Source organism: Lygodium microphyllum, chromosome 4 (genome assembly GCF_053477565.2).
Source record: "Lygodium microphyllum isolate KBCC chromosome 4, Lygodium_microphyllum_v1.1.10, whole genome shotgun sequence".
Taxonomy (NCBI): Eukaryota; Viridiplantae; Streptophyta; class Polypodiopsida; order Schizaeales; family Lygodiaceae; genus Lygodium; species Lygodium microphyllum.
The window spans coordinates 39,383,990-39,400,293 of record NC_141138.1 but is presented as its reverse complement, the minus strand read 5'-3'; the positions used below and the strand labels follow the sequence as shown (position 1 = coordinate 39,400,293).

General features: G+C 42.3%; 1 protein-coding gene across 3 annotated transcripts in view; it reads right to left on the bottom strand.

The window, feature by feature from the left end:
- Positions 1-16,304, bottom strand: part of LOC148036954 (protein phosphatase) — a 76,944-nt gene that overhangs the window by 40,216 nt on the left and 20,424 nt on the right. For 2 of the 3 annotated variants that reach the window (XM_087675882.1, XM_087675881.1), the window contains exons 2-3: positions 512-596; positions 243-318 (exon numbers count right to left, since the gene is read on the bottom strand). In XM_087675882.1, coding sequence (XP_087532008.1) covers positions 244-318; positions 512-596 — 160 coding nt within the window. In that variant the 3' untranslated portion in view covers position 243. The remainder of the gene's footprint in view (positions 1-242; positions 319-511; positions 597-16,304) is intronic. The other variant, XM_087675880.1, reaches the window with a different exon arrangement.

Below are 16,304 nucleotides of genomic sequence, written 5' to 3'. Positions count from 1 at the left end.
ATGACAGTCAATCATGTCTAAAATCCAGCTCCCAAATCGTGCCCTGCAGTAGACTGAGATACTCGGGCAGCAACATGGCTCCCTTCAAAACACCTAGTATCTTCAATACATCCTTGTACATGAGATTTACAATTTATAATAGTCAGATTCTCAACACTAATAAATTGTGTACTCTGCAAAAAGGTTGAATGTAAACAGGTCAGAATAGAAACAATCCTTTGAATCTTAAAACTTGAGCACACCTCAAACATCATCTTTCGCATGCATGACAGTCTCAAGCTGGAATAAATGGTGGAGTTTCCTATCCTCCATGCGCTTCTGTAATATTATACATTGTCACATAGCTCATGGTTAATGGCAAAGCTTAAAAAGTATGCATGACAGGTCTTCATAAAAGTGACAGAAGAGACTAGAAGACCAGAACTTGAAACTCATACTGCAGAAAAATTTAAACTCCTGTGAAACAAAAGAAAAGCACAAATCCACTACACCTTCTGATATAAATATTTACCAGGACACAAGTGTGATAAGCTTCCCATTCATGCATACATTCTTCCTTCTCCCACTGCCCTTTCAAAAACTTCTCTGCATACCATCTAAGACACACAAGCAAGCAAAAGATTCACATTTAGAACATGTCAAAAGCTTAAACTTATTCACAGTAGAGGACCTGTGAAAAGGGAACCCCAACGTTACAACATGTGCAAAACAATATAGAATATAGAAATTGTTGAGAAGACTCATTACATCACAAAACATCTCTTAGTACAATCTAATAACTAGGAGCATGGATGTGGAAAGAAATAATTGTGTCCCCTATCAAACGGATTTGAACTTGGATCAGAGAAGGCTGCCTACAAATTGGCAAATAAATGGAGGAATCACTTTACCATTCATAATTTCATTTGGACCTTTTCTTATGTACGGTATTATTGTAGGTATTTTCAACAAAGGTAAATATTTTTCTCATTGCATTCCCATGTTCACTATCAAAGGAATTTGACACATCAAAAAAAAAAGTAGATTGTTAGCCGCAAAACAATATGATGCCCAAACAGACAAGTGATTGCCTGATGGTGCCTCTTCGAACCTTGAATTCTGAAAGGTTATTGTCTCCCCTTGTATCTAGATGCTGGCTGCACACAGATGATGATTGTAACTATCCATAATTTTATGGTATTATGACAAAACGCAATCTGCACAGTAATGATTCCAAGTCTACAGTGTATTCCTTTCTTTTTGTTCAATGGTGTCTTTAAGTATTTCCGAATGTCTCTTCTACCTTTCCAACAACATTGTCTTTCGGTCATCCAAAGCGTGGGGCCAATCATGGTATGTTTGGCCATACACATGGTTAAGTGTCCTTTGCCAAGACCTCTATCTCAAGTCCTAAGACTCCCATCCCAATGATCCGGATTTAACTCATATCAACAATGGTGTTATTTCTTTACCTTGTTCACACCAATGATGACATGGAGAGAGGGTCCAGGAGAGGGCTGCTCCAATCTGTGTGACTTTTCAGAAGAGGGTTCCCATTTAGAATAGAGCTGGGACCTCCAATCTTCACGTTGATCATGCCACCTTTCAAAGGAGTGACAAGATAACTCCTTGTCAAAGTCATCAAAGCCATTGAACCAATGATAAGACATCTTCAACACCTACAAAAGCCCACAAAAATCTGCATTTTGCTGTAAATGGTTCCAAACAGTGGAAATCAACTACACCTCTGTGATAGGACTATAGATGGTCCGCCTATGTCATATGCATCAGCAAAACACAGAAAATCTGTGTCTTCAGCAATGGGAAAATGGCTGAAAATCTGTGTTTTCAGACCAGGGGGTCTCCTCTTGAAGGGGTAACTCCGTCTACTCACTTCAGTGATGATACCTTGTGAGCTGCGCAACGGAAGAGAACCACCAACACGGAGGGGGGCCAGAGCGAGAAAGAGACATATAGAGAGAGAGAGAGAGAGAGAGAGAGAGAGAGAGAAATCTGCACTGAATGAAAAGAATGCTGAATACAAAGGAGAGGACTGCTGCACACAGCCCGAGGCATCAATGAGGGCACCAAACTAAGCTGATAATGACAGCAGCACCGGTGATGATAGAGATGGTGATGGTGAAAGAGATGTTGACGGAGATGGAGAATATCTAGCCTCCTATCCACGCAGGACACAGAGAAGGCTGCAACAACCAACGGAGCACCTGCCAAGGAATAGAAGATGATGAGAGTGCCAAGTGAGGAGGATCCGCTATAAATAGCTGAATGCCTCCAAATCTGGCCAATGTGCCATAAATGGCTCTAAATCTGGCCAACCTGCTGAATAATATCTTGGAGCTGCAACAAATGCAGGCCGACTACACAAAAAAACTGGCAAATAGTGACATGGCATCCTTGGCAGTCCAAAGGCAAGCAGGCACTGGCGAGGGCTGGAAACTAACTGGAAATGCAAGAGATGCACACAAAACTCAACTAGAAGAAAAAATGCAAGCTCTAGAATGAGCTGCCTCATCCGTCAAAGCACATTACAGACATGTCAAAGCTCCTAGTGTCCCTTTTTGACTTAGACTGAGGCTCACAAGGAGCTGATGACCAAGCATGACAAACCTAACTAATAATACACTCCAAGCCATGCTGGTGATGGCTTGATCACCCACTACTTGGGTATCCAATGGTTTTATTTTAGTGGTCTTTGTTGTATAGCCTATAATGAGTCATTATCATTGTATCATTGTATTGTATTAGATCACCCATGATCTAAGAGAGTGTTAGCAGTCTAGTCAGCTCACGTGTGAGTCTGGTATGTGTTTCAATGGGTTGGACATTTTAGGCATTTTTAGTGTTCATTGTGGTGCTTATTTTGGCATTTTATGCTGGCCAATTTGATGCCATAAATGGCATCAGTCCTATATATGTTGGCTCCCTCCACATCCAATTATCATTCGTTCACTTACAGACCCACTGCATGCCCCATAGAGAGAGGAAGTCAATGCCAATGCCAACTCAACCCACCAGTGACTCAATATTATACACAACTTTCTCGGGTTTGGTATATGGATTCCATTTTCCGAGCACATCTCTGAGCTCTTCTTTGCAATGTCCTTGTGTTTTCTCTTTCCTTTCTCTACTATCATGTATTCAGCATTCTTTCATGCTTCCATTGCTACATCCACTTTTGACAAACTATAGCCTACTTCTTGCTACTTCAAGAATCGCAATTGTACCTAGAAGAAAGTAATTGAAATCAACCTTCCTTCTTGGAGAGGGTGGTAATTTATTGATCAAGCACTTAATTACAGCAATCAGTAAATAAACATAAACTAAAATGCACACTTTACCTTAGTACCCTTGGATAGTAGACACCCTATTGGCCCCAAAAATGGTGCCCCCTTTCAATATTTATTTAGCTTTATTGACTAATAGATTGGGTACAAGCCGAAATTCCACAATCTCCTTGGCTAATCCAAAAGCCCCTTGCTGTAGATGCAATTGGCAGACAAATTGGACCAATTGCCCTGCCCCTTGAATTTCACCCAAGACTTGCTCTAATTGGATCCCAAATGGCCAAATGCTACCCCAAATTTACAATGAATGGGCCGGCATCTAAATTTCTTGATAATTCCACAAATTTCAAGTGTTGAATTTAGTGTACAATGTCTTCTATTGTTGGCACGGGTCTCAAGGTGGTTGCTAAATCCTAATTTCTGCAAAAATTTAGGGTTTACAACAAGAATTCCATCCACTATCCATCAAATCTAGCTAAGATCTGCTCCAAATGGTTGAGATAAGCTTAGATCTTCTCAAAATGGCTAGACTAGAAGAAATAATGCCAAAGAGAGAAAATTCAGAGATTTCTTGTGGAGAAACCCTCCACTCTGCCCGTTACTTGTTTCAATCAACAAGAGAAGCAGATGCCTGCAGCCTGGGAGTACCGAATTGCTACGCCAGCCCTAATAAGCCTTTTCCTGATGTGGACTGCTTGTTGATAGCTCTAAACAGCTATCGCCTGCTGTAATTTGTTGTTATCTCCTCAAAAAATGGACTAACAGCCTTCTCTCTCTCCTCCTCCAATTGAAAACTCATTTGAATAGTTGAGACCAAGCCCAAAAACGTTTTCACTATTTGCATGGGTATTTTCACCAAGAGACAACCTTCTAAACCCAATTTTCAACATTATCCAACTATTAAATTAATTTGATATAATTCTAAACCCAATAATTTTGAAAATTAACTTCACCCTTTTTTACCCTACCCAAAATTAAATGTACTCATCTATAATTAAATTAGCTAGGCCATTTACAACTTGGAATGGTCCCCAACCCCTATTGACCCTTAGATTGGCATTAATTAATTAATTAATGCTAGTCCCTAATATCACCATTGATACTTATTGGCCAAATAACTATCCTAGGGTCAACTCTAACACCAACTATCTCGTCCTCTTTGATGCCTAGATGGGTTTCCATGTCTACAGAGATGAAGTTAGCTCATGCACCATTATCAAAGAATATCAATGCATACTGATTCCTAATTCTGCCCCATCCTCTGCACAACTCAAAAGTATCATCATTGGGCTGATCATTAACAACATCAAGCACCAATCCCACTGATATTTTGGGCTTCTTTTCCTTGGGATCTCCCTGATTTTCTAATTTTCTAGCTTGCTGTCTATTGGGACAATCCCTTGTAATGTGACCTATCTATTCACAAATAAAGCATTTATATGCAGCCATCAATTCCCTATGCTGTGTCAATCTTTTCGAGCCCTTTCTTTGCTGTTTTGGAATCTTTTCAAGCTGGTTTCAGATCTGTACCTTTTCTCAGCCTTAAAAAACTTTTTATTCGACTTCTCCCCACTCTCTAGAAAGCCAAAATCCTTCCCACGCAACAAAGCATCGGTTGTAGTGGCAATCTCTATGAGTTGAGACATGCTAGACACATTGGATTTTATGCAAAAATCCCTAATTCCTTTGGACAGCCCACAAACATATTTTTCCACTTGCTCATGAAGGGGCACGGGGCAGTACGAAGTGACGGGCAACAATGCATCCCAAAACTTCTTATTGTATTCGTCCAAATTCTTGCATTCCTTAGCATCCAGCTTGTTCCAAGCTGTCACGATGCCCACCTCAAAGGTAGTTGTCAACCAATTCAATGCAAACATTTGCTTAAAATGTACCCATGTTGACAGTACTCTACCTTGCATCAAGAGCATGGACCACTAATGCAATGCATTCCCCTTCAAGAAAGTGGTTGTCTTTCGAATCTTCAAAGACTAAAGTTTCCCCTAAATAAGCTGCATCAAATTGCTAAATGAAAATCAAAGCTCTAAGCCTATCTTGTGCACCACTGAAGGACTCAAACTTCACTACCTTTCCATCCTCATCACAGTTTTTTGTTGCCCCTTTGAGTATCAAGTTGTCATATATTGGCTGCTGCAAAAAGGGTACATTTGCTGAATTTACATCAAAACCAACACCAAACCGAGCATTTGTATGACTAGCACTCATTCCTTGAGCCCCATAAACATTCAGGGGTGCAGATGCATTAGCAAACATGCTACTTTGTGCCCCATACATCAGGCGAATGCTGCCATACATAGGGTTTTGTATATTTCCAGCCATTCCCAAATACATTGGGCCTTGCACACCATGCATTGGCTACCACATACCATAGGAATTTGTGCCATGCATTCCCGTGTGCGGTCCATGGCCAACCATAGCATGAAAAATTATGCTACCATATCCTAGCTGCCTCATCATAGCATGCATGCCCGGCTATCCAAAATCCATTTGATTGGCACTTCCATGATGGCCTTGCATTTACATTTCTTGCCCCATAGATACCAACCGGTTTGCTTCATTAGTATCTTTGGGAGCTTCAAGTGAAGGCTTTGACATTACCTTCGGTGCACCTTGTTGTCCCGAAGGTATAGAAGATGACTTCTTCTTCTTGCCCTCGTTGTCCTTCTTCACAGCATTCAAAAATCGGGTGAACTAAGGACGCTTTGCCAATTCAACAAAGAGATTTGTTGTTGTCCTCGTCCAATTCTTGAAGTGGTCATCAAATTCCTCTTCACTTTGCTCATCATCAACCTCATTATGCCTTGAAGGCCCTATATCTTGCCCAACAGCAACATTTTCAGCTTACTGTCCATGATCTAAGACTTGTCCAAGATTGGGCATTTCATTTCCTTCTTTCCCATGTGAGTGTCCATACTAAGAGGCATCATCGCTACTTAATTCCATCTCACTGTATAAAGACATTGCTGTAATTTGTCAGCTGTGAGCAGAAATCAACACTAGCACAAAGCTTTGGCTTGCAATTAGGTGCCTCGAGCCCACCAAATCAAGGGATTGAGTGGTATCCTAGCAATGGAACCATGAAACCAATCTTCCTTCTTGGATAGCGTGGTAAAACATGGTCAAGCACTTAATTACAGCAATTAATAATTGAGCATAAACTGAAATGCAAATATTATCTTAACAATCTTAGACAATAGACACCCCATTGGCCCCAAAATTGGCACCCCTTTGGATATTTCTTTAACTTCAATTGCCAATGGATCAATTACAAGCCAAGGTTCTCCAATCTCCTTGGCTAATCCAAAAGCCCCTTGCTGTATAAAAAATCAGCAAGTAATTTGGACCAATTGCTCCTTGATTTTTACCCAAGACTTGTCAAGATTGTGGGAGAGAAGGAAGGAGTCTCGCTTGAAGCTTTCTTGCTTGCACAATGGGGAAAGACACACAAGGGTGGAGGCTGAAAAACAGTTTTCCTCTTCTTAGTTGTGTAAGCCGAAAGAACTCTAGTACAAGGAAATAGAAGAACCCTATATATGGGTCTCAAACCAAACTCAACTAACTAAGGTGGCATACTAACTGAGCCACGATCTAGAGTAGATAAGGATAGCTATCATGTAGCTATTATTCATGGGCGGTGTACCAACCGCGTCTGCAACTGACAAGTCGGTGACATAAATACACAACGGTCACCCTGGTGTATCAGGAGTGGAGCTCGATATCTCAACACTCCCCCTCGAGCTCAATCCCAATTCCTGCACACCAAGCAGGTCTCTGAACTTGCGCAGCTTCTCTGCACCCAATGCCTTCGTGAATATGTCAGCTACCTGATCCTTTGTGCTGACATAAACTAGATCAATAAGACCTAGTAAAACCCTCTCTCGCACATAGTGATAATGCACCTCAATGTGATTTGTTCTAGCATGATAGACTGGGTTATTTGCCAAGTGTATACTACTCATGTTGTCACAATAAATGACAACTGGCCCATCTGTAGACTGATACATATCATACAGTAGCTTATGCAACCAAGCTACCTCACATGCAGCCATTGCTACACCCCTGTACTCAGCCTCTGTGCTCGACAAGGCAACTATAGGCTGTTTCTTGCTGCTCCAAGTGACTGCAGCACTCCCAAAAGAGAACACATATCCACTGGTAGATCGTCTATCAGAAATACTACCAGCCCAATCAGCATCAGTGTATCCATGCAACTGTATCTGAACCCCAGTCTCATAAAATAGTCCATACTACAATGTGGACTTCACATACCTGAGTATGCGTCTAGCCGCATCCAAATGTGGTTTCCTTGGAGCCTGCATAAACTGACTTACCAATCCAACAGCATAGCTCAAATCTGGCCTTGTAATAGTCATATAAATCAAACTTCCTACTATGCGTCTGTACATAGTAGGGTCTTCTAGAAGCTCACCTGCATCTGTGCTCAGCTTCTCATTTTGCTCCAAAGGAACTGAAATAGGCTTACAGCCTGTCATCCCATATTTGGACAGCATGTCCAATCCATACTGCCTCTGCAAGAGCTGTATCCCACTTGGTGATCTAATCACCTCAATGCCCAAGAAATAACGCAGCTCTCCCAAATCCTTCATCTCAAACTTCTGCTTCAATAGCATTTTCACATGAAGGATATCTTCAACACTGTCACCTGTCATAATCAAATCATCAACATAAATGACAAGTAGCATAATACCTTTCTCTGTTTTTCTCACATAAAGTGAGAAATCTGCCTTGGAAATCTGAAAGTCAATAGTGACAAGATACTGTCCTATCTTGTCAGACCATGCTCTAGGTGCTTGCTTCAAGCCATACAAGGCTTTCTTCAACTTGCAAACAAACTCAGGATGAACAGCATGCACATAACCTGGTGCCTGCTCCATATAGACCTCTTCTTGCAAATCACCATGCAAGAAGGCATTCTTTACATCCATCTGATGTAAAGACCATCCCTTTGATGCAGCCATAGCAATGACTGCTCTTACAGTTGCCATCCTTGCAACTGGACTGAATGTTTCTTCATAGTCAATGCCATATGTTTGTGCATACCCCTTGACTACTAATCTTGCCTTGTATCTGTTCACAGAACCATCTGCATTGTGCTTCACCTTATAAACCCACTTACAGCCAATTGCATTCTTACCTTTAGGCAAAGGTACTAACTCCCATGTAGCATTTTCTTCCAAGGCATCCATTTCTTCATCCATGGCTTTCTCCCATTTTTCTTTTCCCATGGCTTGCTCAAAAGATGTGGGTTCTGGTTCCTGTATCACTTTGACCATATATGCATAGTGAATGGCTGTAAATCCATCATATTTCAGCCTATCCACAGGATACCTAGCTCTCGTAGACCTGCGCAAAGTAGGTTCACTCCCAGGTGCTCTCAAAACATCCCTGGTCTTCCTTACTCCAGGTGTAACAATAGAAGGAATACCCAACTCATCATCAATGCTCTGTTCTGAGCCACTGGATTCACCATCCACATAAGAGTGACCTGCATTCACATCAAACATGGGCTGATCAACCTTCTCTTTTCCTTTTCGTCATACCTGCATACCACTATCTGCATTGCTTTGAGAAGATTCTCCTGATCTCAATCTGCCTATCCATGGCGAAGAATGTGAACCACTGCTAGAGGACGCTCCAGGTCCACTAATATTTTGTGACTGCTGCTGTGAATTCTGTGTAGCATTACCATTTTGTGCATCTTCATCATCAATCACATTTACTGGTTTATACCAGCTACTCATCTCATCAAAAACAACATCTCTGCTCACTGTAAACTTACGAGTAGAAGGGTTATAGCATCTATACCCTTTTTGCTGCAGAGAGTAACCAATAAAGATGCACTTCTCAGCTTTTGGATCCAGCTTGGATCTCAACTCATCTGGCACATGTACATAGGCAATGCACCAAAAATTTTCAAATGAGAAATATCTGGTTTCCTACCAGTATACCTCTCCTCTGGAGTCATCCCATGTATTGCTGCAGTGGGAGTCCTGTTCATTATATAGACTGCTGTAGCAACTGCTTCAGCCCAATAAAAATCTGGCAAGTCTTTTTCATTGAGCATGGCACGAGATACCTCTCCAATATGCATGTTTTTCCTTTCTGCAATTCCATTTTGTTGTGGGGTATAACTGTATGAATATTGTTGCTTTATGCCATGCTCCTGCAAAAACTTTGCAAACTCATTTGAGAGGTACTCTCCCCCTCCATCTGACCTTAGGCATTTTATCTGCAGACCTGTTTCTTTTTCAGCCATAGCTTTAAGGGTTTTGAAATGCCCAAAAACTTCACTTTTCTTTTTCATAAAATACACCCAAACTTTTCTGCTATAGTCATCAATAAAGGTGACAAAATAATGACAGCCTCCAAGAGATGCAGCTTTAGTAGTCCACACATCAGAGTGGATTAATTCCAATGGCTTCTCACTCTCTTGAACATGTCTAGGAAATGGTTTCCTTGCCTGTTTTCCAAACTGACAGGCTTCACATACCTTATGCATTTCTGCAACCTTGAATTTCGGCAAACCTGCAATAATATTTTGGGCCTGCATTGATTTAAGTCGCTGTACATTAACATGACCAATGCGTTTATGCCAGATATCAATATCTGCAACTACACCGGTCCCATGTGCAAACATTGCTGCACTCAATTCAGACATGTCTGCATCCAATGTAAACATTATTCCCTTCTTCTTTCCTTTTGCTATCAAGCGACCTTTATTTTTCATATCCTCAACAAAGCATCCATGAGGATTAAATCTGACCTGCAAGCCCTGTTCAACCATTTGACCAACAGAAACCAGATTCTTGGTGATATTCGGGACATGAAATACATCGGACAAGTATTTCTTTTTCCCATCCTGCATAGACAAGGGAATTTTTCCAATCTGCACAATAGGATGTGCAGTATCATCACCAGTCTCCACAAATCCTAGTTTTTCCATTTTCCTTGCATCCTCCATCCATTCTGCATGACCTGTCATGTGGTTTGATGCACCTGAGTCAACATACCATACATCATTGCTTTCTTCTGCACTTGTCACAGAATTGTTCATGTGCTGCACCATGAACAAATGCTCATTTCTGTCATCACCCTGTCTGCTAGAAGATGCATAATTCCCTTGTTGCAGTTTTCCATTCATGATGTCATTCTGCTTTTTATAGCAGTCTTTAGCCATATGACCCATTTTACCACAGTAGTAGCATTCAACATTACTGTTTGCATTTTGACCTCTTTGCCATCCACCACGACCTCTTTGACTCCCCCTGCCTCTAGAGTTACCACGTCCTCCTCCATAGGACTGGTTTTCTTGAGTTTGCTGCATATTCTGATTTCTACCACGGCCTCCAAATCGGCCTCCTCTACCTCTGCCTCTACCTCTTCCAGCATTTGAGTAGAAGACAGCTTCTTTTGAAGTTCCTCCTGAAGAAGATGCACCACCATTTCTCTGCTCCTCAGAAATTAGAAGAGCAATCAACTCCTCAAAATCAGGAAATCTTTCACGAACTCAAATGGATGTCCGAAACTGTGCATAATCCTTTCCTAGACCATTCAAGGTCACGGAAACTAAATCATCATCTTCCACTGGCGACCCAATGGAAGCAAGTGCATCTGCAATCTTCTTCACCTTCATGTGGTAGTCGTTGATGCTCATATTTTCTCTTTGCACATTGTGCAACTCTTGCTTGAGCTGCATTTTCCTGGCTTGCGTATTTGTGCTATACATTTTTGACAAAGTATCCCATGCCTCCTTTGGCGTACTTGCATCCTGAATATGCACAATCATAGAGTCTGAAATGTTGATAGACAGCCAATACATAACTTTCCTGGCTCTCTCATGCCATGTTTTAAATGCCTGCATTTGTTGTTGATTGGGAACATCAGGAAGAACTGGTTCTTCTTCATTTCCTGCAACAAATTCCCAATATCCTTTTTCCATAAGAAAATTCGTCATTCTAAACTTCCATGCCTGGAAGTTGTTTTTGTCAAGCTTTTCAGTGACAATCTGTGAAAGAGAATCAGACGCCATTACAGAATACTGCAAGAAATTCTGTCACTGCAAAAAACACAGCTTGACCCTCACAAGGGCAAATCTGCAAAACTAGCGAAAGTGGTATTTGACCACACAGTCACTTCCTAGTGACGATTTTGCATAAACAGGAACCAAGGATGATTCTGAAACTCCCAATGTCTCTGCGCACAAGCATACGATGCAATTTCTACAGTAACTTTTCACCGACCTGTAGAACAGTGGTCGCACAGCATAAAACTGAGCCTTTTCCTGAGTGCGTGCAGAAAACTTCCGTCTGCAAAACACGCCCCGAAATGGCCTCAAATCAAAAAAACAGCATATACTGCCCTCTTGCTTCACCGCGAAGGGCGTCTCAACCTGAGACAATGCACTCCTGCACTTTCCGGCTGTGCTACCTGCTGAGATCTGCTCCCAAAACAAAAAATGAAAGCAACACTGCTCCTCTTACCAGAACACCGCGAGCTTGGCTTGCTTTCTTGAGCTCCTTACCACGAACAAGGCTCTGATACCATGTCAAGATTGTGGGAGAGAAGGAAGGAGTCTCGCTTGAAGCTTTCTTGCTTGCACAATGGGGAAAGACACACAAGGGTGGAGGCTAAAAACAGTTTTCCTCTTCTTAGTTGTGTAAGCCGAAAGAACTCTAGTACAAGGAAATAGAAGAACCCTATATACGGGTCTCAAACCAAACTCAACTAACTAAGGTGGCATACTAACTGAGCCACGATCTAGAGTAGATAAGGATAGCTATCATGTAGCTATTATTCATGGGCGGTGTACCAACCGCATCTGCAACTGACAAGTCGGTGACATAAATACACAACGGTCACCCTGGTGTATCACGAGTGGAGCTCGATATCTCAACAAGACTTGCACAAATGGAACCACCAATTGGCCAAATGCTACCCCAATTCACAATCGATAACCTTGCATCTAAAGTCCTTGTCAATACAACAAATTGCAGGTGCTTATTTCAGTGTATGATGCCTTATCCTGCTGGCACGGATCTCGAGTGGCTAATTAACTCTCAAAATTTATGGTTTATAACAAAAATCATCCTACTATCCACCAAATCTGGCAAAGATCTATTGAGAATGGCTGAGAAATGCTGAGATCTTTTGAGAATTGATTGGAGAAGGTGAGAGAAAGCCAAGATGAGAGAGAAATCTGATTTTCTTCACGAGGAAACCCTAAAATCTACTTGCTGCCTACACCAACCTGCATTTAAGATAATCACCTACTGACAAGCACCTCCAAAATGCCAGCAATGCTGTTGCCAGCCCTGGAAGGTGTCTCCCTACTATCCCTTCCTTCTGAGGTCCCCAAATGGCTGTCTTCTACAGCAAATTATTGTTCTTTAATCAAAAAATGAACCAGCAACTCCCTCTCTCTCTCCAAGCTGCAAACTAATTGAATGGCTCAAACCCCACTCCCAAAAACGTTTTCTCAATTTACATGGGCATATTTGCCAAGTAGCAACCTTCTAAAACCACGTTTCAGCATTGTCTATCCACTTAATTAATTTTCAAAATTAAATCATCTTGAAATTTAATTTCAAGCCTTATGACCCTACCCAAAATTAAATGTGCCCATCCATAATTAAATTGGCTAAGCCATTTGCAACCTAGAGTGGTCCCCAACCTCTATTGACCCTTAGACTAGCATTAATTAATTAATTAATACTAATTCCTAGTGTCACCATTGACACTTATCGGTCAAACAACTGTCCTAGATCAAAACTGATACCAACTGGCCCCCAATGCCCAGCTGGCATAACTTATCCTAACTTTTGCCTTTGACACCCACTACACCCTCAAGGTCCTTGGTCTATTTCTATGAAATAATTGCCATATGCATCACATGTACTAAACCACCTTGCACATGTAATTAATAACTTAATCAAATGTTATCGAACAGATTAAAGCATCTCAAAATTTCACATCTCCATGATAGACAAGTGTACTTTCCGTCTCCTCTTGACCAGATATCTGTGTTTACAATAGCCAACCCTCTTTGCCCAACATTGTGTATTTTTTTCAGTATCGAATACTCCCCGTCTATATTGCCTGCATCAATCTTCTTTTGTATAGTGGCCTGACGAACCCCGATTACTTCAAGGACACCTCTTCTTGGTTCCTTTCCATCCCAGTGGCATCTTCCTTGTTTTCTTGCACATACTTACTTAAAGGACACCTATGGCTGACGTGTATGCTATGGGGAATTGTGTGGTTCACAACATTACAGACAAACCGCCATCCTATCCCCCTTTCCCTCTATATTCTTCCGGGGCTTCCAATCCCCAATTGGCATTGATAGCATCTCCTGAGCATGTGCCAATTTTTGTTTTTTGTTTTTTGAGCCGGATGCCTAATGAGGCTCAAAGGTGGAACCCTGTGCCAGTAGCTTATAATTTCCCTACTTCCTTCTGGAACATGTTCCTTGGAAGACTCTACTTACCACCCAAATGACAAAGCATAGGTAGGCACCTAGCACCCCGGTTCTTCAGAGGTCTAGGTGTAGTGTTGGACTCTCACCAACTAAAACTGCCAATCCCGACGAATTCCCTTGAAGTGATGCCATACCCCAAGGTTGGGTGTTAGCTCAAAGAGCATATGTCAATCCTACCCTCTCTTTCCACATCCAAAAAGTTGGTTGGGACAAACTACCCTCTATGGTCGTACCGCATGGGGTGTCTCCTCAATACCTTTAACCTTTGAAATTTTGTTATAGTCTCTATAACCCAACTTATCATGGATTCCCATGATGGTGTGACTTCAGATTCAGCAATTTTATGGATTGGTTGAATGCAAAAACCCGCTCTTTTCTTTTTTGAGTTGTGTAGATTCTGTGCTCGTGCATGTGAGTCATATCCACACCATTACAAAGGTTTGATAGAGATTAGCATATTTTTACCAAATCCAGACATTTGGGCATTGATTACCTCTCGAGTCAACACTACGACAGCTTTCTATTGCCAATTCCCCTACAATGAGGGATAACATCCACAAGATGGAGAACATAGTCACAAGTGACGAGCGGGATGGACCCTTGGGACACTGGGATGCCATCCTCGTAATGAATGAATGATGGGACACATCACTTAGAAAAGTAATGTCACATTAACATTTGTCACAAAGTGATGGAACAAGGACGTGAAATGTGACGGGATGCTTGTTTGTGACAAATCAGAGAGAGCATTTGTGACAGACCTATCATCATCTTCTTCCCCCTTCTCACTTTTGTGATCATCTTCATAATCCTTATCCTCTTCCTCATTGTCCTACTCTTCTTCAATAGTCCCTCCCATGGTGACTGATCTCTTTCAAGACTAGTAAGGCCTTGTCTATTGAGGATCAAGATTGTTTTAGACCTATTTAAGGGGCAAACTAGGGCCTTGAAACATGATCCTTTCCATGGTCTCTCTCAAGGCTGGCAAGGCCTTGTGTATTGAGATTGTTTCAGAATTGTTTGAGTGTTGCACCCTTGTCTATTGAGATTGTTTCAAGCCCCTCAAAGTTCAAACTGCTAGGCCTTTGTCTATGGAGACTGTTTCAAGGCCCTTTGAGAGTTGATGCTCTTTCAATGGCTTTTGAGTATTATGGCCTAGTCCACTAGTTCTTCAACATAATTCTTTGCATATTGCAAGTGTTAGAGATCAGATCGCTGTGCAGCAGTCGGACTGCACAGTCGGACTGCCACGTGGCAGTCCGACCTGTACAGTCAGTCGGTTGCATTTAATGCAGCCGACAGGGTATTTTCTGGAGCCCCAGTTCACGCAGTTTTTCGACTATTTATAGTCGATTTTTCCAGCAGTCTGGTCACTCTTCTCTGTCGCAGATTACAGACCGGTGCCGTGCAGATTTCTGTCTCTGTTCACAGATTTCAGACAGCAGACAGTGCAGACTGCAGCAGACTTCGAGGTGGACAGCAGGTCGCATCGTCGAGGTGGAGACACGCAATCCAGCGCACTGCGCCCGTGTATATCTTTGTATTCAGCATTCTATATACAGCAGATCTTCATCGTCCACTGTCTCTTTCTCTCCCTTCTCTCTCTGCGTTCTCTCTCTCTCAGTCCTACGCTTCCGCACCGCTGCACTCTGACATGGTATCAGAGCAGTGTTTGAGAGCTGACTGAGCGCAGAATCAACCTGAAGAGGAGTTTCCATCGCGACACAAATTTGCGTTTTTTTTGCGTTTAAGGGCAGACAGGAGGGCTGCGCCTTGGAACAAGGCTGAAACGAGTGTGGGCGCACAGGAAAGGAGTACAGGTGGTGGATTTGCTGCTGTTTACTGCTGTTTGACGCGGAGGAAGTTTGAGTTTTCAACCTAAAAGTGCAGGTTTTGCTTTTTCATCACCTCCGGCGGGTGAAGAAGCTTCGGGACGCGGAAGAGCCTTAGCAGGCTGAGTTTACCCAGTCAGAGGGGACTGCTTTTGCGTTTGAGAAGGCATTGCAGGTGAAGATGTCTACAGAGATGGACTTGGAGTTCCAGGCAATTGTGGACCGGAAGGTGCCCGTCTTACCGGCTCTTCCTTCAGATCAGAAGCTCGACGGCGACAACTACCGCATTTGGCGCGTTATGATGTTGGCCATCCTTGAGTCCTATGATTTGGCGGAGTTGGTACAGGAGGATATTGACCGGCCTTCGGTAAGAGATGAGTCCAAACTCTCTTCCGATGCTCGTACGGAGTTGGCCAGGGCCCAGTCTCATTGGGACAAACTGAATGCCAGGATTCGATCCTTTCTCTTTCTATCATGCACTACAGCCGTGATCGCTCACATCGAGCACTTGACGGTGGCTCGTGAGCTATGGCTGGAGCTTGATCAAATGTACAATCGGATGACCCTGATGAAGAGGGTTTCTTTGGAGGTACAAATGACCTTGTCCGTAAATAAGTCTTCTTCGCTAAGGGAACACATTAACAAGCTAAGGCAGCTACAGATGCAAGT